Consider the following 23,566-nt stretch of genomic DNA (forward strand, 5'->3'; position numbering starts at 1 on the left):
TAAATTAAGCAAACTAAAACTATATCCAAAATATGAAAAAAGCTACAGAAGTCAAAGGTATATGTGTAAATATTAGTGCTGCACTCTTCAGTTTAATAAATAATGGTTCTGTACATATTTTGTCAGGCCCTAGGACTACCAAAAAAAAAAGAACATTCCTGCCATTAAGGAACTCAAGTAAAGAGACAATAGAACTGAACACTGATACTATGTACAAAAGGCTGTAGCAGGACCTGGAGGGATTCTGAAAGGTCAGGTTTTGAGGAAACTCTATTCCTACGACTGCACAATATCCAAACTACCATAAGTAGGTGGGAAATTCGTCTAAAGCATATTTGTGACCCTACAAATTCATCTTGAGAAGCACTCTGGTAAAAGTAAAGCTCAGTGCACTAGCAGGTAGGAGCCCTGGGTTCATCCCCAGCCCAACTACTTAGTAGCTACTTAGTGAGCTTAATAATAGCAAAGTCATCTGATCTTCAGTTCCTACGTAAGTAACACATGACAAGAGTCATGGCCCCATTTCCCTGACACAGTACTTAAGGGAATAAAAGAAATACTACTTTTAAACTGTAGAGCCCTACATAAATGGATCATCATTTGCATTCCTCAGCTGAACCGTCCTTAGGAGTAAACGATTTTTTTTTCATTTATTCATCAACTATTCAGTGGAATGACTTCCTTCCACTCTACAGAAAGGGTAAAGATTCTCAAGTTCCACTGCAAGGAATGCACTCCAGAAGCACTGCCATCTGAAACCAAACGGGGTAAAACTGGGTCACAGTGAAGGCCCACACCCTCCCGCTTCCTGCTTTAGGAAATAAACCCCACTCAACAGGGATAAACAGCCAAGGGTAAGACCCAAAGAACAAAGCCCGAACCAGATCAGTAAACTGGGTGAATTTAAGCAGCAATATACAAAAACTAACACTCACACAGCATTATCCAACCCTCACAAGACACTGTTCTTTGACAAATATTTAAGAGTATGCACAGGGGATTTTAATGGAACTTTTATGTCTTAGATGCCACTAGACCATCAACACACTTTCCACTCACTTATGGATAAGAATTCCTGTAAGTATTTAAAGTATTAACAATGACATCAGACTGTTACTTGGGGAGCCAGGATGGAGAACTTTCCCAGTAGACACATTCTTTTACATATGTTCATCCTCTCTCTCACACACACACACACACACACACACACACAAAATTGACAGAAAAATTCAGAATGTGAGTTCCAATCTACTAGTGAAAAACCATCAAAAGCCTAGGACTTCAAGCTTTTAGAAGTCTGGCTGTAGGGGACATTTTTAATTTTAAAAGCTTCCAAGTATACAATGACCATTACACAATACTCCACAAGCAAATGATAAAGAAATATATACCTTCTATGATTTAAACGAAAATGAACTGGCGAGAAGAGGCAGTAGAAAGGGAATGCATTAAACAGATTTCTGGCAGCACAATCAGGATTTGGCTCATGTAGAGCCCTTTTATACTTGAGTGTCTAAAGGCATTTTTCAAACAGCCTTTTGTCTAACATGTATAGGGGTGGAGAGTTACTGGTAACATTCCAGGAGACTTAATCACAGAGGCATGTTTGGACAAACAGCTTCATCATATGGATGATAGTTTCCATTTTCAAATAGATCAGCTATTGAAGAACATGGTAACACTGTTAGGATGTTTTAATAATACTGGTCTAGGGGGAGGGCATAGCTCAGTGGTAGAGTGCTTGCCTTGCATGCACAAGGTCCTGGGTTCAATCCCCAGTACCTCCACTTAAAAAATAATAAATAAACCTAACTGCCTCCTTCCCTTAAAAAAGGCATTCTTAATAATATTTGTCTAAAAAATAATCAAGCATCTGTTCTGGGGCAATTTTAAGCTAATAGAGATAACCTGATTCAGACTGTGAGACCTTAAACTTAAATGACTCTAACCTAAATGATTCTGATTCTGAACTAAACCTTAAATGATTCTATAATGTTCCCTACAAGCAGCAGAAAAATATCAAATACTACATTACCATGACTGAAAATATTAACAAGGAGAAGGCAGGTTTACTTTTTACATCACTAAAGTTACCAATTTATTTATGGTCTGGCTTACTAATTCACAAATTATTTAAGAGATCTGTATTTAAAACAAAGCCCTTGATAGTCTTTTGAGGGTTTTTTCTTGTAAGACTTTTTAAAGTACAGTCGGTTTACAAAGTTGTGTTAAAAATTTACCATTTTAAACATCTTTTCTTTTTAATGGAGGTATGGAAACCAGGACCTTGTGCATGCTAAGCATGTGCTCCACCACTGAGCTATTACCCTCCCTCACCTTTTAAATTAATTCTACGAGCAAGGGGGACAGTAGCTCAGTGGCAGAGTGCATGCCTAGGATGCACAAGGGTCCTGGGTTCAATCCCCAGTACCTCCATTAAATAAATAAACCTAATTAACAACCCCCCCCCCAAAAAAAACGAAAAGGAAAAAATTTAATTCCATGAGCTCATGTATGGTGACAACCTGGATGTTGTCATTAGTAAATATATAGGGCATTTAAGGGGGAGAAGGGGTGGGAAGAGATAGACTGGGAGTTCAAAATTTGTAGATATTGACAGGCATATGTAGAATAGATAAACAAGATTATATTGTTAGCACAAGGAAATATATACAAGATCTTGTGGTAGCTCACAGCGAAAAAAAATGTGATAATGAATATATATATGTTCACGTATAACTGAAAAGTTGTGCTCTACACTGGAATTTGACACAACATTGTAAAATGACTATAACTCAATAAAAAAATGTTTAAAAAATAAATAAAAACAAATATAGGGTGTTTAATATTTAATAATGCAGTTCAACTTGTTATACAGTAACTCAGCGAGAAAATGTAGATAAGGTTATTCCAAATCCCACGAGCTACATGAAAACTGGATTCATAAAAATAATTTTTATGTGTTTCTTTATGCAGGAATAAAAGGGATGAGTTCTGAGGGGATCAGAGCAGAAATGAGTGAAAGATAAAATTTAATCCCATCTAAATTTTACATATTAGAAATTTTAAAATGCAAGCTATGCTGATAGGTTAAAACACATACCTTCTTTCTGCTAACATTTCATAAAAGTCTCTGATATCTTGACCAGATTTTTCCATACAGTGATAAAATGCCAATTGACTCTCCCGATTTGCAAAATCCACCTTAAAAAAAAAAAAAAGAATAGCAGGTGTTTGGTGAAAGTTTCAGATTTTAATGATGGAAAGTGTTACCAAATTTGAAATTTCTTCCCAACAGAGCCCTCTGGATAAATTTTAAGAAAGAACAACTAAAACTATATTTTATTAACCTGAACTCTCTCTCAAATTTTACACAAAAATGATAGAGAATTATAATCTAAAATTCCAGAACCCAATTGTGAAGGAGTGGAAAAAGTAAAATGGAAGACTGAAACACAGCTCTAAGGATTCTAGATTATCAATTAAATAATTAGACCAGCTAAATCCAGTAACCTGTTGTGCATAAATTTGCTAGAACCACAGTTAGAACACAAAATAAAATATGAAAGAACATTTAAACTTTACTCACAGCCAGGCCTCAGAATCACTAAAATATAATACTCATCATTTATTAATATCTTATTTTTGAAAAGACTGATTTCAATCTATCCACCCACAGTTATGAAGAACACAAATTTCTTCAAACTATCACGAACAAAAGTTTTTAAACAAAAATACTAGACAAAAAGATCATGCCTTCAGTGGTTACCCACTCTTTGGCTGAGGAGGAAAAAAGATGAAGAGAAGACCATTCAAGAAACTGGACTGACGTAAGGAGCTCCTGGGTGTGCGGATGCCCACAGGTGACTGTGGCCAGCCTGTACAAAGAGCACCAGGCACCCGGGGCGCAGAGAAGCACCCTTCCTTGGATGAGAGGAGTTTTAGGGAAGGTTCTGTGGCTAATGGTTTAATAGACCCTGTGCCCTCCAGTAGCCAGACGTAAAAACTGTAATATCCCCCTTAAAAACTGAGGACATACACTGCATGTCCTGTAAACCAACAAAATGCCAGTTATTAAGAGGTTGGGATCTGACCATTACTGTGTTTTGCTTCTGTTTAAAGTCTTTCTGCACACCTTAATTTTATTCCCACCGATTTTCCTCCCCTTGGTCTCTTTCACAGCTGCTTGTGCGTATTCAATCTCATTGTAGAGAACCAGGGCCATGCCTTTTAAGCGGTCAAACACCACCTGTAAAAAACAAAAAAACAAAACAAAAAACAAATAAGAGCCTCATCCACCAGACTGAGTGTCAGTCCCAACAAAATTCTAAGCCACAGGGATACTGCCAAGAAAAAAAAAATTTTTTTAATTCTAGAAAAAATTTCAGGCTCTTCCTGATGATGCATGTTATAGTGAAAACACAGTAAAATGTGCAGGGACTGTTCAGAATTGTGGATACTGTGGCTTGCGGTATATTATGCCTTTATTTTGTTTTTCTGTATTTTACTTTATTTTCCATGTTGACTGAGTCCTGTACTGTATTATAAAGTAAGCACCCTTGTAGTTTTGGCTCCCAAAAATCAACACAGTTGAAAGAGAGAAAAAAAACTTAGAGTACATCAACAATCCATTTGATATTGTACATCAACTATATTCTAATTCAGAAAATTTAAGAAGAAAAAACTACATGACACCAAAGGTAAAATTAGAAAAAAACAGTAAGTTACAGTGTATTTTGGTCATAAGCAGCACTACTGTCTTAAAGCTGCTAGATTATTTATATTAACGGTCTTTAAGATGTGTTTCTCCAAAAAACAAAAGCTACACTTAAATTTCAAAGTTATGCAACATGCCTACCACAGTGTAAATCTGCTTTCAAGAAGTTAAAGGCTTCACATAATGGAATGGGGACCAGAGACCCTTTTCCTGTTATGTTTGTGAGCGTGCTACGTAACAAACACTGGTTAGATGAATATTCTATTGTGTGAGAGTCCTTTTAAAGTCATCGTCATTAAAAAAAAGAAACTAATTACATAGTGTGAGCGAGTAATTCTATAGACTAATTTTAACATGAGATAAAATCTAGAAATTCCTAAGAAATATTAGTTCCAAAATTAATCATTTAGACTGATACTAGATAAGTTTTTCAAAATACTCATATATTATAAGCTAACAGATGCAAATGCTCTTCTAGACCAAATTTTGGAAAAGAGAATTTTAATGTATGAGTTATTAAAGAAAAGAAAGTCAGCAATAGAAGTTGGGACTGAAAGGACAGAACACCAAGAAAAGGGAGTCAGAAGTAACTTTAAACCACAAAACAAAACCTCCCACTTACCTTTACCACAGGCCCATATCGGCAGAAATGACGTGTTAAATATTGATCCGACACATTTGAAGAAAGCCCATCTAACCACACACAGTTTGTAGGCATGCTCTTTCCAAAACCCAGCTGAATATAAAAGGCAAAACTTCTATTAGTTAAGTCACCAATTATTCAACAACAAAATTCTGAAAAAATCTTGTCTTCTGTAGCAATCTTACCAAACCAACATCTCAAGTGGGAACCATCAGGTTAAAATCAATAGAAATTTAGAAGAAAGTTATCCTGCCCAGCTAAGCGAGTATCAATTCAGATTATAGTGTAACAGGATGAGGATGCAAAGTTTATCACCTTTATAGTTCTCTCACTTCACTACTGCAATTTTGAATAATCAGACATATGCACAAAAAACTCCAGATCTTAAAAAACAGGGCAAGTATAACTTATGCAAATTCCTTTACCTTGAGGCGATTATTTCCAAGGTATTCCCCATCCATCTTCTTAATAGCCTTACAAACGCTGGCAATATCACAGTATTGCAAGAATGCATACTGAGGAACTCCATTTACTTTCTTAATATCAATATCCTAAAAAAGCCAGGGGATATCACTCAGTAATATGCCAATAAAAAATAAATCAGAATAAACCAAATCCATATGAAGCATGTATTTCTCAAAGCAATTATATTCCCCAAAATCATTTTCTTAGTTACAATTATACATCTTAATGCAACTGTAAATTAACAGCCTAAAAAACTATACAACACAGCATCTGTAGTCACAAACCATGAAATCTCCTCATGTGAAGCCCTTTGCAGAAGAGCAACTGCAATGCAATTCAAAACTCAAAAATTTAAATCCACAATTCCTGTGTTGAGAAATTTATGATAAGAAAGAAAAGATAGCCTATTTGATAAAAACCTAAGAAATAATTCCCTTCTGCAATATCTAAAATCCTTATTAGGAGTAAGCCATTTAAAATATAGTATCTGGGAAGAGTAAGAATGATAAAGAAGTCAAGTTTTCAAAAAGGGATTTAAAGTATGCAATCCTAAATTAGAAGACTCACTCTATCAGTGTATCTAACTGAATTCAGCCTGGTGATAATCTCCTACACACAGAATGAATGGATTACATAAATACCCGAACTACTTTGTGAAGATGCATCAGAACACCATCCTTGGATTAAAGGAACACTCTATAAAGGAATACCCCCATCTCTTTGGAATGCTCGAGACCTATAGTCACATCTGACACTCTGGTCCTGCCTACTTAGAGGAGGTAGTGAAAAAACCTGGCTTACACATGAAAATGGTCCAGAGAAACCAGACACCTGGATGGCAAAACTTGTATTTAAACAATAATGAGCTGGGCCATATACTGCAGATTATGTATTGTGATTATCTAAGCCTCCTTAAGGGTCACAAGCCAATAATCAAAACCTGAAACAGAGCAAAATGAGTAATTCATTTAAAGAGCTGTTTGATGGGACCTTAAAAAAAAAAAGCAGTAACTTATACTCAAAATTTTTCTAAGTAATGGTAAACAGGAGCTGTGTTCATCATTATGCAGAATGTAATATTCCAGGATAACTCCATTTAAGAGAAATGGTTTCCATAGAATACTAGTGGAATCACTAAGTAGATTCTTCTGGTTGTAGCAAAATCTGTTCTCAGTAAGCAGACGACCACGTTCCCAAAGTTTGCACGTCATTAAAACAGTAACATTTATGAGCAGTTGCAAACATTGTAAGATTATGGTTTTCAAACACAATATTGACATGTACACCTTATTGACAAGCAAAGCTCTTAAAACACAATAATCATTCCATTTTTAGCAACACTGGTGATGAAAATGTATCCATGTGTCCAAATACAACTCTTTATACTCCTCTAAAACTGAAAGTAGCAGCTACATTCAAATAAAAGTATGTCTGAAAGTTCTATCAATTCACAGGCTCATGAATGACAGACAGTAAATTAAATAACAGATCATGGCGTAAAGACAAAAGGAACTGGAACCCAGACAGGTAAGTGAGAATCAAGTCACTCATTTAGGTAAGAAATAGAGCTGGAATAAAGAGTGTATGCTGCTCTCACAAAAATAAGAGAACTTAGAAAAATCAAAATAAGTGAGAAAGAAAAATGAATGTTTTGCTAGTGTATTTCTCTAAATATACAGCTTCTCTGTTTTTCCTTCACTTCTACCAACTACTTCAATCTCTTGCCCCCAGCCCCCAGAAGATAAGGTTTAGATCTGCCACAAACACAAATAATGTCTTACTCACAAGACCAGATCATGTCACTGAAAAAATAAAAATCTTTTGCTTAGAGCATTAGTGTATAAAAGAAGGATAAAGGGATGGACAAATGGACACGACACCCCCCACAAAAGATGAACAATAGCTATTTCTATCCTCTTTTACTCTCCAAAGTCTAAAAATGCTAGAGTATTTTCTTTACTGTTATTAATATAGAGAAAGTCTAGGAAAACAAGCAATTTCCCTATTTTTTCAAACAACAACAAAATAGTACATAACCTAAGGGTACAAAGCAGCAACTAAACTATTTTCACTATAAATTGACTCAAGTTTAAGTAATGGGGAAGACAAATCCTTCTATTCCTAAATCTAACAATGACTTGCATAGTTTAAAAAATGATTCTGATTAAAATTTCAAAATAAAACTGAGTTTCCGGCATGACAGTCACATTCTAGTAATCTCCAAGGTACTTTTGATGGGCACTGTGATTAAAAAAAAAAAAATAACCATACACTAATCTGCTGCTTCTTTCTTACAACAAATGTTTTTTCTTCCAGATTTTCCTTTCAATCCACAGGACTAGCGGCGGCATTACAACACCACCCAATGGGCAAAGAAAAATGGAAAGGAAAATATATATGTATACAAAATAAAGATAATTACATATTTTCACATACACACATAAAGGAGTCCCTGATGGGTTTTGCTAGATAATCTTGTAGCAGGAGTTGAAAATACATAGGGCAAATGAGAAAATATTCATTACACCATATAAATACCATTTTTCCAAATACAATTTGTACTATGCTTTATGTTCTACGACAAAGTCTAAAACTGTTTTTACTGTAAGAACAACATACCACAATTTCTCCAAAGCGTTGGAAGATGTTGCGAAGGTCATGATAAGTAGTGGTCTTTTCAAGGTTGCCAATAAAGAGGGTTCTTGTTGCTTTGGGGTGAAATTCATCAATCCTTTCATCCAAAGGGCGAAATTCATTTTCACTTTCCGTTTCTATAAGTGAGATGGGGGAAGACAAAGAGTGTTTCAATGCGTATTCATGTATCATGGAAAAATCTACATTTAAGAAATTATGTCTCTGAAATAGCAGGCTTAATACTCATACAATCTGGAAAACTATACACATCATCAGAAATAGCTTCAAAGCAAAAGAGGAATACAAAGGCTAAAGAAATCGGTCCAAAAACTTAAGAAAACATTAATACCTTCATCTTTAAAATGGAAAAGTGAACTGAATTTCAATCTGCTAAATTGACTTTTTAAAAAAATAATCATGATCACAGAAATAGGTCTTAATTCCCAGGAGGAAAAAAAAATTATTTGAGCCTAATCTTAGGTTCCAAAATTATGCAGCAGGCTCTAAATATGTGGCATAAAACTACAATCTGAAATACACATAAAAGTCAGCTAAAAAATGTCCAGCTTCATTATTTAATTTACTTTTCAACATTTTGTACAATATTTAACATTTTACACTTGTCATGCCCAATTGTCTAAATACAGCAATTTTTAGAACTAAGAATAATAACTGTATGGAAAGCTGATTGAAGTAGCACAAAATATCTTCTTTTGGTGTTACATGGTACCAATGCCAAACAGAGAGTAAATAACTCATAAGGTTTCTATTTCTTATGATCAAAAGATTCAATGTCTAATTCAATCATAGGCCTTCTGTGAAGCTCCATTTATTAACATGACCTAGGGCAGGGACATTCAACGTATTGTTGATAATAATTATAATACAGCCTGGATGTTCTCTGTTTAAATGTAAAACAAAGCCATCCAAAAAAGTTAATATTTAATCAACTCGACTGAAACAAAGTGTTTAGTGCCAGCTACTGAAACATTACTGATGATGTCAACAACACTGGTATTAAAAAGACTCAACTTCTGAACTGTTGGGTGAACTCAAGCCAGAATATACCTCACTCCTGATTCTAGGTTGAAAGCTCCAGTGGTAGCTCAGCTTACTCTAACCTGTGTCATCAAAGAGTACCTACTCAGTGGACTCAGTACACCTGTTTCTGCATTTTCATCTTATCTCACAGGGGTATATCTCATTTTAAGCTCAACTAGGTCTTCTCAAAGCTATCTATCTAATAGAGGGCACATATTTAGGAACATTTCATTTAAAAAGAGAAAAATTTTTAAGGAAAAATTAATGCAGACACATCTTGAGGTTTGTACTCCAACAGGCAGAATGAGAAGGATAAAGCATGATCTGCAATCATTAAAATCTGTAATGACTTCAGTTCCACCAAACAGCTCAGTAAAATTTCAAAATTGAAAATTCAGTTTAGGAGGGGAAAAAAATGTCTTCCACATGTAATCTATCTAAGCTTCATGACCAGTTTTAAGTCTTAATGCCTACACATTAGTGAAAAAACTTTTGTCCTGCAACTTCACGTTTAGGGTACTGTAATGCTATGCATAGAAGATTTTTAAAAAGCACAATCTTAGAAGCCATTAGCGGTCTCTGTGCAAAGCTGGGTTTCCTGGATTTGGATCTTTTTAATTTCAAGAGCTCCTTTACCTAAGGAAGCAATCAGCTCCATACATTTCAGTATGTAACATTTATGACAAGCATCCAACAGCATAATTTCAACCAAGTCTCCATACTCAGCTTTCAAATATCCCATTAAACTGGGTGTTTCATGCAGTCCCATCTGAAAGAAGTACCTTCAGCTCTCCTATACTTGAACCAATCAAACATCTCAAAATCTTCAGTGTCAGGTGGTTAAAGTCCAATTAATACTCTGGGTGCTAACTAATTGGGTAAAATGCATTTTTTAACAATGACAATCTCAAGCTAGACCTACCATGTGGAGATCAGAAGGTCACCTACTGATAATGCCCCTGAATTAGATCCTCACTAGTTGATAATTATGTATGGCTCTAAAAGCTTACATAGATTATACGACATCTTAAATATTATTCTTCCAAGTCAGTTCTGACCCGTTCCAAATGTGTTAAATAAGAACTCCTAAGTTACTCTTGGCCCAGTATAAGTTAAGGCAGTATACCTCAAACTTGGCAGGAGGGAATGTGAAGGCATAACTTATAATTCCTTTGAATTCCTGTGTTTATAAAATTATGCACATTTTACAGTCTTCATGCTAAAAACTGTCTGTTTTAATATACCAGTAACATTTACACATTCTTAGCAGAGAAATTCTATTTTTCCTCTTAACTGTCAAATAAAATAAATATTCCAAGAAAATGGGCTATGTTTACCTGTAAATTCTACTCAAAGTCTTAGTCTTAAGTTCAATTGTCTCAGCTACATAATGTAACTGCGTAATTTTAACATTTCTCTTCATTCCTCTACAAATTGCTCACAAGTTGCCTTAAATCCAGGGTTTCCAAACTTGAGCATGCAAACTTTGAACCAGTAAGCTGGGGTACAGTCAGAGTCTGCATTTTAATAAGTGAGCACTGCAGGTGGCTCTGAAACAGGAAAAACACTGACCCAAGTCATGCCTGACAAGACTTCCTGCCTTAGAATAAATAGGTCTTACAGGAAGGTTCAAGCAATATAATGTACCCTTAAAATGTTCACTGGGTTGTACTCATAAGACTTAGTCCTGCCTCTCCATCACTATCTTTCAGGGACATGGAAGCTAGAATAACAGACCCAATTTGTGCTAGGCATAATGGAAATAAAACTGGCCTAAGTAGTCCCTCAAACCAATGTAGTTTGTTTTCTAATTCAGGATAATTCTGTTGTCATTCTCCTAGGAATTACCTCCTTATCTCAACCAATTCAATCGTTTTGAAAGGGAGGATTCGACAAGGGGCTATACGCTGCCTTTTAGGACTCTGAAAAGTTAGCATTGCTCCCTTATAGAAATAGAGCTATCTTTATCCCACCCTAACCAAAACAATGTATTTTATTAAGTTGAAAAATAAAATATAACCACTCTTTAAAACAGAAGACACTGGAAGTATGTTAATAAATAGAGCTGGAATAGTGTCCACATTCAGGATAATATGTTGCCCTTTCAAAAACTGGAAAGCTTTCTTGTCTCTTACCTGGCCCTATCCATGCTGTTACTTCGATCTGCATGCCAAAGAAAAGTTTTCCTTTCGATGCAGTCAATGCTTTTTCTTGGTCCTCTTGCTGCCGAAAGAACACCAGACCATACCTCTCTTCTGAAGCTCCATGTATCTGCACTGAAGTCACCTTTCCAAATTTCTTAAATTCATGGAAAAGACCATCTTTAAGGCTTGTATCTAAATCCCCAAACAAAAACAAGTTGATTATTTTTCTAATTTAGTTACAACTCAATCTTTAGCCCAATTTTTGGTGCTAAGTTTTGTTAGCATTAAAATGTTACTTTTCAAATAAAATAATTATAAAAAGGCATTTTAGAGCTGACTGTACAATTCTGAAAATAAACTAGGTGTTAGAAGACATTACTGGTTATTTGTTAGGTAAGAATGGTATCATGGTTGTGCAGAAAAATGCCATTATATTTTATAGATAAATGCAAATTATACATCTTTTAAGTCAGTATTAAATGATGTAATGACAGGGATTCACTTTACCATAAAAAGGTAACAAGAACAGGAGAGAAGGAAGATGGGGCCAGATAAAGCAAGTATGGCAAAATACTGCTGATTGTTAAATCTGGGGTATGGTGTAAAGGGGTTCATTTTGCTACTCCTTCTACTGTTGCGGATGTTTAAAATTTTCACGATAAAAACTTTACAAATATACATATATGTGTATATATAAAACTTTAAAGACTTGAGAAAGAAAGTCATATTTCTAGTTTTCCAAATATCATGTCAATGATAAAATTGTGTGGGAAATGGCATGTGACATACTAAACAACTTTAAGGCCTTTAACAGATGAATTATACCATATAAAGGTCTTATATTAATTTACTTCATTATAAAAATTAAAACTGTACAGAAAGACAAACCAATTTAACCCCTGCCCATTCCTAAACTGCAGAGTAATGTCAAAAACCAACATTTGTGTCTCAGCATCTCTATTCATAAACCTGGCATGGAGGTTTTACGGGCTGCTTTAATAAATGATTTAAGTAATCACTGAAATGCATTTAGCTAAGAAATACTTAGTTTGGTCTTTGTTAGTCTGACCATCTCCTGACAGTTGTTTATATACTCAATACTCCTAATGGAGGAATAACAATACATTATGGCCAACTATCAATCAATAAAATTGGAGTAAAGAGTACAGTATAGCTTTTAACTATATAAAGCCATTACTCATGACTTTTCTCACTTAAAATGTTAATATTTTGAAATGGGTTTCGTATCATAATTATACATCCAAAGTTATTTTATAGAACACAGGACACCAGGCCAATATAAATCTGACTTAGTATTTCTACAATTTCATTATACCAAACTTCCCCTAATATCAAAATATTTAATTCAGAAAGCATTTTTATTCAAAAATAAACTTTATACAACATGCACCATATAATCTTTTTTTTGCACCATATAATCTTTATGTGTATAAGTATGTGTATATAATTAAGTATAAATAAAGTAACATGCAATCTTTACATATATAACAACCTAGAAACTACATAAATTTATAACCACCTGCTTTTTCTTACATGGTGTTAAATATCAACAAACCACAAAAAGAAAAAAGGGGGAGACAAAGCTGAAAGACAAGGAGAAAATATTACCAACACAGTCAGATTAAGAGAGTGAGATACTTAGATAAATTCTATACAAAGTATAGAATTTAAGGAGCTGGGTCTCTCATCCCCCAGTTGTAGCAGAGAGTACAGTAAGACAGAATTTTACCTGTTGAGCGTACTGGAAGATTCTGAACCTTGATCCCAAAACTTTTACGGGGCTCATCTTTTTCCAGGGATGAAAGCAACTGGGAAGTGGGTGCTGGGACTGCTGCAGATTGAACTGATCGGGCTGGAGAGTCATCACTTGAACTACTGCTGGAATCAGTGCTGCAGAAAAGAAAGAAAGAAAAAAAAAAACTTTAGTGAAAAAATAAACAGAAAACAAGCTGCATAAAAAACTTTTCAAAATCGCCAAGTGGGGAGGGCAGTAATGGCTCAATGGTAGAGCACATGCTTTGCATGTATGAGGTCCGGAGTTCAATTCCCAGTACCTCTATTTAAATAAAGCAAATAAACAAACCTAACACCCCTCCTCCAATCAACAAGTGGTAATAATTAAAAGGTCTAAATTTCAGGTCTGGAATTTCTGGACACCCTATCTTCTCCACATTTATTTCATATTCTACCTTCAGAGATGGCAGAAGACAGCAAACCTTGGCCTGAGAATGTGGAAGTAAAAGTAACCATCTTTTACCACCACATGCCGCCTAAAGACAAATGTTTCAATCTGTGTAAAACATGAACAATTCTTTCCAAATGAAATAAGACCAGTAAACACAATTCACTTAAGGGTAATAATAACAGAATAGTGGATATATAACAGAATAATTTAGGATTCAGAGATCTTAATTCAAATCTTGGCTCAGTTACAGAGCATGTATCCTTGGACAAGTCACTTAACTTCCTGCTAAGCCTCTGTTTCCATATTTATAAAATGAAAATAATAACAGTACCTATCTTACAGGGTTAAGAATTAAATAAAATAACCCACAGATTTACAGAAGTTGAAATATGACAGTAATCAATAAATGAAGTGGCACCGCTCTGTTACTATTATTACTACTACTACCACCATCACCTCATGGGTAAATTAATTTTTAGGGGAAAAAATACCCAAAATAATTTCCCAGGTAATTCTAATTTTAAAATTTTTGAAGGACTAATAAAGAAATATTCTATGTTACTTGAATCTAATCAATTTAAACTCTCTTCTCTGTGAATAATGTGGAAAATGAGAAGGAAATTTAATTTTTCTCTTCAGCTTAACATAAACCTCAAAGGGTGAGACGGTCACAGCTGAAAGGCAAGAAGAAACTATTACCAACACAGTCAGAATAAGAGAGCAATACACTCAAACCAGCTTATTATGCCCAAGAACCATGTGAGAAATATAAAATTCTCTTTTCAGTACTGGATGTGCAAGACTACTATGGTTTTAAGTTCTTTTCTCGCATTCTCAAATAGCTTAATAAAAAGTTATTTACAAGTTCTGTTATTTACAGGTTTCTGAAATTTTGCTTCATACACTCCCCTCCTTGTTGTGGAAGACTTAATCCTTTAAGCAAATAACTCTAGGGGGTCGGGGTTTAATCCACCTTAGGCACACTCATTAGAGAAAAGATTCCACAGCTTTTGTCATTTGTGCTAAGACTACAGCTCTCATATCCAAGACAAACTCTAAACCAGCCAGATGAATAAATTCAACACTAGGATCTGAGACATTCACTATTGCTTTCTGAAAAAAATAAAGAAGTGCTATAAGAAAATAGTGTGCTATAACTAAGAATTTAAACAGCATTTTTATTTAGCTCTTACAAGATAAGGCAAAAGATAAAAACTTCATGGGGTTATCAGAGCTTTCTGCAGTTTGAAACACAGAGAAATAAACCCATGCTAGTAAGAACCAAAAGAAGTATCCGAGTTACAAAATAAAAAAAACTACTAGGGATGCACGCCTCGAGAAGGAGCCACAAGTCATCATTGCCAGGTTTCCTATGAATGACTAGGTATCAGTTTTCCCATAAATAAAAATAAAATTCTTTTCTAGATTATTCAGCAATAGTAGTGTTTCTCGTACTAAGTGAATAGGATACATACTTTCACTTAAATTAAAGATTAACAAAATTAATCTTCTGTTTTTAGCACAGAAGGAAAAAAATGCTTGCTAAATGTATTTATATACTCCAAGTAATACAAGATTATTCACAAGGCCATCAGGTGACTACAATACAGAATATATTATGTGAATGTCACTTAATTCCAAGGAATCATAAATAACCATTGAGGTAAATATCTTAATTACAATACTACTAATATTATATATGCCAAAATTCCTTAGCAGTAGTGGATGAAGAAGTAAACAAATATGGGCAAGAACAGAATTTCTGGCTACTAAAATAATGAGCCAACAAAAACAAAGTTCTGTTTAAGTCTATATTATATGAATGCAGAGGAAGGTGATCTATCAATGGTAACAAAGATTTTAAAGTACAAAATAATAATAGAAATTAGATTTATTATAAATGTCATCATGCTTTTGGTAAATTCCCTACTACCACAGCAATTTTTTTAAAAAAGATCAAAATTTAACTGGCAGATATATCTGCTGACCAGTTTGAAGTGATAACTAAAAAGAAGGAAAGATTTTTAAATAAATTACAAAATAATAACGTGATCCTTTTGAACTCACATTTTGATATGTTAACCCAAAACTGCAGTGTACATTTCCAGTGTAGTCTGTTACAAGTACTATAGATTTTAAGGTCCTGAATCAAAATGGGAGCACAAATTTAGACACCCCCAAATACTTTTCAGTCCTATAAACTGAGAGAAAACCCAAATACCCAGAATATCTATGTCAATTTTAACTTAAAAAAATTATTTCCATAATTTTGTGAAAACTAAAGAATTTTAACAGTTCAAAACTTATGACGTATGGTATTTTAGTTCTCTCTTAAAAGCCAGAAGTAGTTAATGAGAAGTTTTCCAATCTAAATTGCCCTAAAATAGTAGTAATGATGATCTATCAACTAACAGTTTTAGGAAAGTAGACTTTAAATTTACCTGGCCATATCAATATTACATTTTCAGTATCACTTAGAACTTCTAAATGGTAAGAAATACAATTTAAATCTAGTTACACTTTTCCCAAGCACTCAAGACACATAAGGCTGAATTATTTCTTATATGTACTTATAATTTTTAAATTAAGATTACTAAGAAAACTAAGCAGCAGACTGGTTCAAAATTTTCCATAATGAAGAAATACAAGAATACACAACTGGTTACGTAACAATTCTTTTTTTTTTTTTTTTTGGTGGGAGGAGGTAATTAGGGTTATTTATTTAATTTTAGAGGAGGTACTGGGGATTGAACCCAGGACCCCGTGCATGCTAAGCATGTGTTCTACCGCTTGAGCTATATACCACCCTTCAACAATTCTTGATAAGCAAACAGAATATAGGATGACAGGATTCTCTTAAACTAAATTATGGTGTCAAATAATCAACTATTACTGTTCCTACAGCCATTTTATACATAGAACTACAGTGAGCATTTGACTCTTGACACTGAAAATGTCAAGGCACTGGGTATGCTATTTATAAGATGACTCAGGGCTAAATTTGTTCACACGCAAGAGTAACAGCCAATGACTGACTTCTACATAATATATCTCTGTATTTTTGTAAACATCCGATTATGCTAAATATGCATCTATGTTGTTTTTTTTTAAATTGTAAGATTAAAAAAGTATTTAACCAAGTTAAGCTGAGAAACAAAAATGTGGCATAAATGGATTTTTTAAAGAGTAGCCATTAAAGTGACAAAAAAACTTTGCAGTTAAAACAGTTAAGAAGGCCCATTTGTTAAAAGCAGATATAATCTCAAGTGACAGCTTTCCAACAATCTCTATTCTCTTTCATCAGGCAACTAATAATTTTTTTCTCTCTACATAATCAATATATACAGCTTAAGTCAAGAGGGGAAAGATTCAAATGCAGATTTTCCATCAGGTTTGGGCAATTCAAAATGTGCCCTCTGTCCTTGGTGCTTCCATCAAATGAAGGGGGAAAATCATCTAATTTCTTAAATGCAATGTATCATACTAGGTAATAATCCCTCTAGATCCAGTCTTTTACAGGTCCAAATTTTCAAGATGATCATATTTTTTTAATGCATGAGTTCTCTATATGTGATTTGAGGACCTTTGGGGGCCTCCAAGGTCCTTTTAGGGGGTCTGTGAGGTTCTCCCTACTTCAATTATATATCTGTGTGAGGCCACATCTTCATATAATTCACACACAAAAAATTCATAATCACAATTTAAATACAGAAGGCGTTATGAGAATCTAGCTATCTTATTAAATCAGACATTAAAGAGATTTGCATAAATATAAAACAATACCACTCATCTCATTTCTTTTTTTAAAAGATAGTTATGTCACACCAGCTAGAGAGCTAAAATTAAAATTAACTATGGAGCTTCTGCCCCAGAAGCAGACATCTTGAAGTAGACAGCTCTCCTAAGATAAGGGATGAAGATCTTTGTCTCCAATAAGAAACCTCCATTTCTTTTGCCTTTTCACCATTTGCTTTTTCCTCTCTGTAAATGCACAGGAAGACAAGGCTCCTTAACTCTGGCAACTACCACTAAATCTACCACTGAGGTCAGTGCTGCACAACAAAAGTCCCTAGAATGTATTGCTAAGGTGGTTTTAGAAAACAGAACTGCTTTAGATTGTTTATTGGCAAAACAAGCCATTAAGTCTGTGCTATACAGCAAATACCTCCTGCTCTGCCTGGATCAACATCTCTGGTATTATAGCAAATACAGGAGATTAACAAACAAGCCACTTAACTTAAAACAGTACCCTTCGGGTACATTCTTCGATTTATTTGATACCAACTTGTTCGGTTCATAGAGAGCCCAAGGGAGCACACTTCAGTCTCTTGGTATTAACCAACTGGTAGTTACCATTATAATCTCCCTGGTGGGCCATGTTCTCTCAAGGGTCTTAAATTCATGTTTGTAGACATCAGCAGTACATCAGATGGTCTCACTGAACTTGTAGAGAAATAAGATGAACAACGAGAAGAACAGCAAAAACAATTCTTCCACAGACCAAACTTAACCTATGAGTTCGCGAAGAGACAAGAACAACTTAACAACCTGATAGTGACCAAGAATGGCAGTAACACCGAATTTTTTGGTTAAACTCTCATGTATGAGAGGATGAACAAAAGAGGAGAGTTGTTAAATTAATTAAACAAGGAGACCACTAGACCGAGGTGGTTCTAATACCTTAGCAGCCCTACTTAAGCAAACCAGACCCTAAGCCTACAAATGCCTCAAGGTTAAGAAATCAAACCTAAGGACAACCAATAGCAAACAGCCAATTAGGCTTTTCCAAATAAGGCAAAAGCTAAAGCCATAACCAACCAAAAAACTTTTCTGCTTTGCTTCTGCCCTTTCTCTACAAAATTCTTTCCTCCAGCTCCTGTTGGTGGAGATCTCCTAATCACTTCCAGTTTCGCACTGCCCACATTTAAATAGATTTTTGCTCAAATAAACTATTAAAAATTTAAAAAGAGAGAAAATTAAAAGTTATGTCAAATGAATAAAGTGTTCAAATTAAAAGTTTAAATTTCTAATATAGCAAATGTCAATAGATACTACCAAAACAAACAAAAGCTCAATATTTTAAGAATATAAAAGGGTTCCGAGCCCAGAAAGTTTAAACAAAAACCTCACTACTTTAGTAGATAGTCTGATGTGATCCCAATTCCATTTTCAATTCTACCACTTCTTATATAACCTGAATTAAGTCTCATTTTAGTAAGAAAATAAAGAAGAAATACTCAGCTGTTCAGTCTGGAAAGGCACCTCATTTTGCCTCTCTAAACTTAAAATTCCCTAGTGGGTTACAGACCTCATGATCTTCAAAGGTCCTCCTAACTCTAGGGTTCTGTGACTCTCCACCTACCTCCAAAAGCTTCCAGCTGACAGCTCCCAAATACCTACAGGATAAAGCCCACATTTTTCAACAAGGGAGAGAGGCCCCTTTGCAACTTGGCCCCAAACTAATTTTCTAGTCACTCCTTCTCATTCCCTTGTCATTCTCATATCCCATCCACTAATGATCTATCCAAGTAAGAGTATTATACCAGTTTCTAGACATGGGCAGGCACCCTCCCCTTTTTTTTGTATTAGATATAAGTTCTCAGTTAACTTACTTCCTCTCTAATCCTTAATTTTCTTGTATATAAATGGTGATAATGCCTACCTCTTGTGAGGGGCTGTGGTGAGGATTTAATGGGTTAGTGATTATGAAGTACTTAGCACTCTACCTAGCATACAGTAAGCATATGAGAGCTCTTGTCTGTGCCCATTACTACTGAAGAAACCTTTCTGTCCCTCCTTGCCTCCTCGTCTTCAAGGATTAGCTAGCTCCAAGCTTAATGTCCTGCTCTGCAGCTGTTCTTGACATCCCCACCCCACTCCACAGCATTAATTGGTTTCTTATTTGTATATTCCTAAGCCTCTTTTACTACAATGTCTATCTCAAACCCCTTCATTCTGTATTATAACTACTCATTTACCAGCCTCTTCAAAGTCCAAGACTGGAATCATTTTTATAAACAGAGCCTAGCATGGTACCCAATATGTAATGGGATGTGCCTCTAACATCTAGGAAAGTACACCAAACTCAGTAAAATGAAGGTATTAACTACATTCGTATCTCAAAGTGAAATGAAAATTTCTGATAAAATATTACTTTGTTGGAAACTGCAAAGTATTTCTTTCTTCTTTCATGTTTCATTAATTATTCAATTAAAATAATGGCTGTTCTAGCTAAGATTCTAGAACGTTGACACATATTAATAACCTGACTGAAAAATCACTGGTAACTGTAAAAATAAAAGCACTTCATGGATCCTGTCATCTAGAACTCTGTGGAAGATGATTTTCTTTTTAAATAAATATTTTCTGGGATGAAAGCAAAAGTACAATTAAAACACACAAAACAATGTTTTAAATGTCTAACAAAGCCCAGAGTCTTTGGATGCACTATTCTATTTCATTCATAAATCCTATCATTGTATTTTTAAAAGTGGCTCTCTACTGAGGCAATTTTGCCCCCCAAAGGGTATTTGTGGTTGTCAAAATTGTGGATGGGGGTGAAACTCACTGGCATTTAGTGAATATAGGCCAGGAATGCTGCTAAACATCCTACAGTGCACAGGATGGCCTCCTCCACAACAAAGAGTTATCTAGCCTCAAATATGAATAGCACCAGGGTTGAGAAACCCTGGCCTACATTACTTCTTTGACTGCTTTCCCTTTTGAAATCCAACATGCTAATTTTAAGCTGCAAGTCAAATGTGGGATCCTTAAAAAGTGACTATTTTTCCTTATAACTAATATATCTCTTCATAAAAATCTTTGAGTAACTCCAAAACTTACAGAAAAAAAGGCCAACTTCTAAAAATGAGGCTGAGAGGAAGCTGGGATCTGAAATGTTCTAGTGTCACTCAACTTTGGAAAACATAATAAAAAGGAAAACTGCAAATAGCTTTTAACAATATGTGCTTCACCATGTCAATGGCAGGATCAAAGTACTCGTAGACAAAATTGTTTTATAATTTTCAACAAATAATGGGTAAAATATACAGTATTGCAGCCCCTATTCTAGAAAGGTTTATATCAATGAAAACAATTCCATTCATGTTAAAATGGTTTCTCAGCTCACTAGCTTTCTTTACCCTCAACCTAGGGATTTAAGATGGTAGTTTAGTGTCACAATTAGATTTTTCCTGACCAAAGTATCACGGTCAGAGGAAATCAGTAAAGCTCCATTTTGCATAAAGAGCTTAATGAGGTATTTTGTTTTGTAACTTTAAGACATTTAAAAATTTGCCTTTAAGAATGATAATTTAACTCGCAGCAAATAACCAGATGCAAAAATGGGCATCTTTGAACTTAAGACAGGCATTTCTCCAAAGAATATACACAAATGGACAAAGACTACATGAAAAGATGCTCAACACGACTAGTTATAAGGAAAATTCAAATCAAAACTACAACAAGATACCATTTCACACTCATGAGAATGACTATTATCAAAAACAGAATATAACAAGTATTGGGCTAGGATGTAAAGAAACTGAAACCCCTCTGCATTGCTGGTGGAAAAGTAAAATGGTGCAGATACTGTGGAAAATAGTATGGCAGTTCCTTAAAAAATTACAATTGCCACATCATTCAGCAATTCCACTTCTGGGTATATAACGAGAAGAACTGAAAGCAGAGATTCCAACAGATAATTGTGTGCCCACATTCATAGCATGTTTAATAGTCAAATGGTGGAAGCAACCCAAGTGTCCATCAACAGATGACTATATAAACAAAGTGTGGTATCTACATACAATGGAATATTATTCAGCTTTTAAAAGAAAAATTTGACATAAGCTAAAACTTGGATGATACTTGAGGGCATTACGCTAAGTGAAATAAGCCAGTCACAAAAGGACAAATATTAAATACTGTATGATTCAATTTTATGAAGTAATTAAGAAAAGATAAATTCATAAAGACAGAAAGAATGATGGCATTGCCAGGGGGTGGGAAGAAGAGAATGGGGAATTGTTTAATGGATACAAAGTGTCAGTTTGCAAAGATGAAAAGGTTCTGGAGATGGATGGTGGCAGTGGCTGCACAATAACGCGAATATACTTAATACCACTAAACTATATACTTAAAAATAATTAAAATGGTAAATTTTGTTATTTTACCACACACATACACACACACACACACAAACATGACCTAAGAAGTAAAATACAAAATGAGCCGTTCTTCTCTTTGTTCCTCAGAAAAAGATGAGAGATTCCAAACAAGTCACTGGACCATGGGCTACCTGTTGTTTTGTCAACAAGGCTCTGCTGAATCAAGAGGTCTCACAACCTGGTTTATCTAGGTAAAGTTCCTCAGAAATGATTTCAAAGAAATGAGTCAGCTGTAACTGGTGATTCTGCAACTACTGCATAAGAAATGGAGAAGGCACTATTGGACTCAACTGTATAAGTGACAAACTGTTTAGAGCCAAAGTTAATAAATAGCTATCTAAATTCTTGGTATTTCGGATACTTACTGAGAAAACCCATATTAATATATTAAAGGGCAAAAATGAAAATTATTTTGTTTTTGTTTTGGGGGGAGGTAATTAGGTTTATTTAATTATTTTTAATGGAGGTACTGGGGAATGAATTCAGGACCTCATGCATGCTAGGTATACACACACTCTACCACTGAGCTATACCCTCCCTCCACCAAAATGAATTTTTTTTTTATGGAACCAATATTTTAACTTCAATTTTGTTTTGATCCACAGATTTCTTCTATCATAAGAAACTACAAAGACTTCTAATGGGAAAAGATCTAGTTTTTAAAATGATAATGATTAACTGAATTAACAGTGTAAAACTGACAATAAAGTTTTCTCTTAATAGATACAAGCAGAAGCAGAAAGAGAACCATAATCCACCAGCAGTCATTTTTCTTTTTACTGTGATTGTTTTTTAATTGCTGGTAAAAAAAATAATTTATTTTCTGAGGATTTCTAAATATAAGAGAAAATCTGGACCTCAGAAATCAACTTTTCTTGAGTTCTAGTTTCCACCTGGCCTTCACCTGTGAGCATTGATAAATATCAAGCATGTCTAAACCTTAGCCAGGCACGGCTCCACTTTATAGGTAGATAAGATTTAAAAGGTTTAGTATTTATGGTCACTAAAGTGGTGGTAAATTCAACCACAGTAATTAAAATAGTTGGTTTTATTTCTTTTTCTATTCTGAAGTCTAGTAGTTTACATAAATGAAGGGAAAAGGGAAATCATTAAACACTACTTTTTAAAGAGTGCCTTATATTGGTGGAAAATACTGTTTAAAATTGAGCTTAAATATGCTATACATAGTTTGGTCACAAAAAATTAAGTACAGGTAACTCTTTGGGATGCAACTAGAGCTACAGTTAATGTTTTGAAGCTTACTGCTATCTTTGAGTAGAATTAAATAAAAGGAATATGGAAATAGTTAATCTATAGGATGACTGGTGAATAATTAAAAGTTACCCCCCAAAAAGCCCTGAAGGAATATTATTCAGTCTTAAAAAGGAAGGAAATGTTGACATCTGCTCAACATGAATGAATCTCTAAAACATTGTGCTGAGTGAAATAAGCCAGACACAAAAGAACAAATATTGTATGATTCCATTTATATAAGGAACCTAGAAGAGTCAGCTTCATATAGACAGAAAGTAGAATGGTGGTTACCAGGGA

At 34.6% G+C, this 23,566-nt stretch overlaps 1 protein-coding gene and 1 non-coding gene across 3 annotated transcripts in view; one reads left to right on the top strand and one right to left on the bottom strand.

The window, feature by feature from the left end:
* The window catches only part of SPEN (spen family transcriptional repressor), a 76,208-nt gene that overhangs the window by 13,209 nt on the left and 39,433 nt on the right, over positions 1–23,566 (bottom strand). For both annotated transcript variants that reach the window (XM_072975323.1, XM_072975324.1), the window contains 7 exons: positions 13,395–13,555; positions 11,636–11,836; positions 8,445–8,596; positions 5,786–5,911; positions 5,340–5,453; positions 4,136–4,249; positions 3,104–3,204 (listed from right to left, as the gene is read on the bottom strand). In XM_072975323.1, the coding sequence (XP_072831424.1) occupies positions 3,104–3,204; positions 4,136–4,249; positions 5,340–5,453; positions 5,786–5,911; positions 8,445–8,596; positions 11,636–11,836; positions 13,395–13,555 (969 nt within the window). The remainder of the gene's footprint in view (positions 1–3,103; positions 3,205–4,135; positions 4,250–5,339; positions 5,454–5,785; positions 5,912–8,444; positions 8,597–11,635; positions 11,837–13,394; positions 13,556–23,566) is intronic.
* On the top strand, positions 1,715–1,787 carry TRNAA-UGC (transfer RNA alanine (anticodon UGC)). The gene has a single exon. It is a non-coding gene; the product is annotated as a tRNA-Ala (tRNA).

The sequence above is a fragment of the Vicugna pacos genome, chromosome 13 (assembly GCF_048564905.1).
Source record: "Vicugna pacos chromosome 13, VicPac4, whole genome shotgun sequence".
NCBI lineage: Eukaryota > Metazoa > Chordata > Mammalia > Artiodactyla > Camelidae > Vicugna > Vicugna pacos.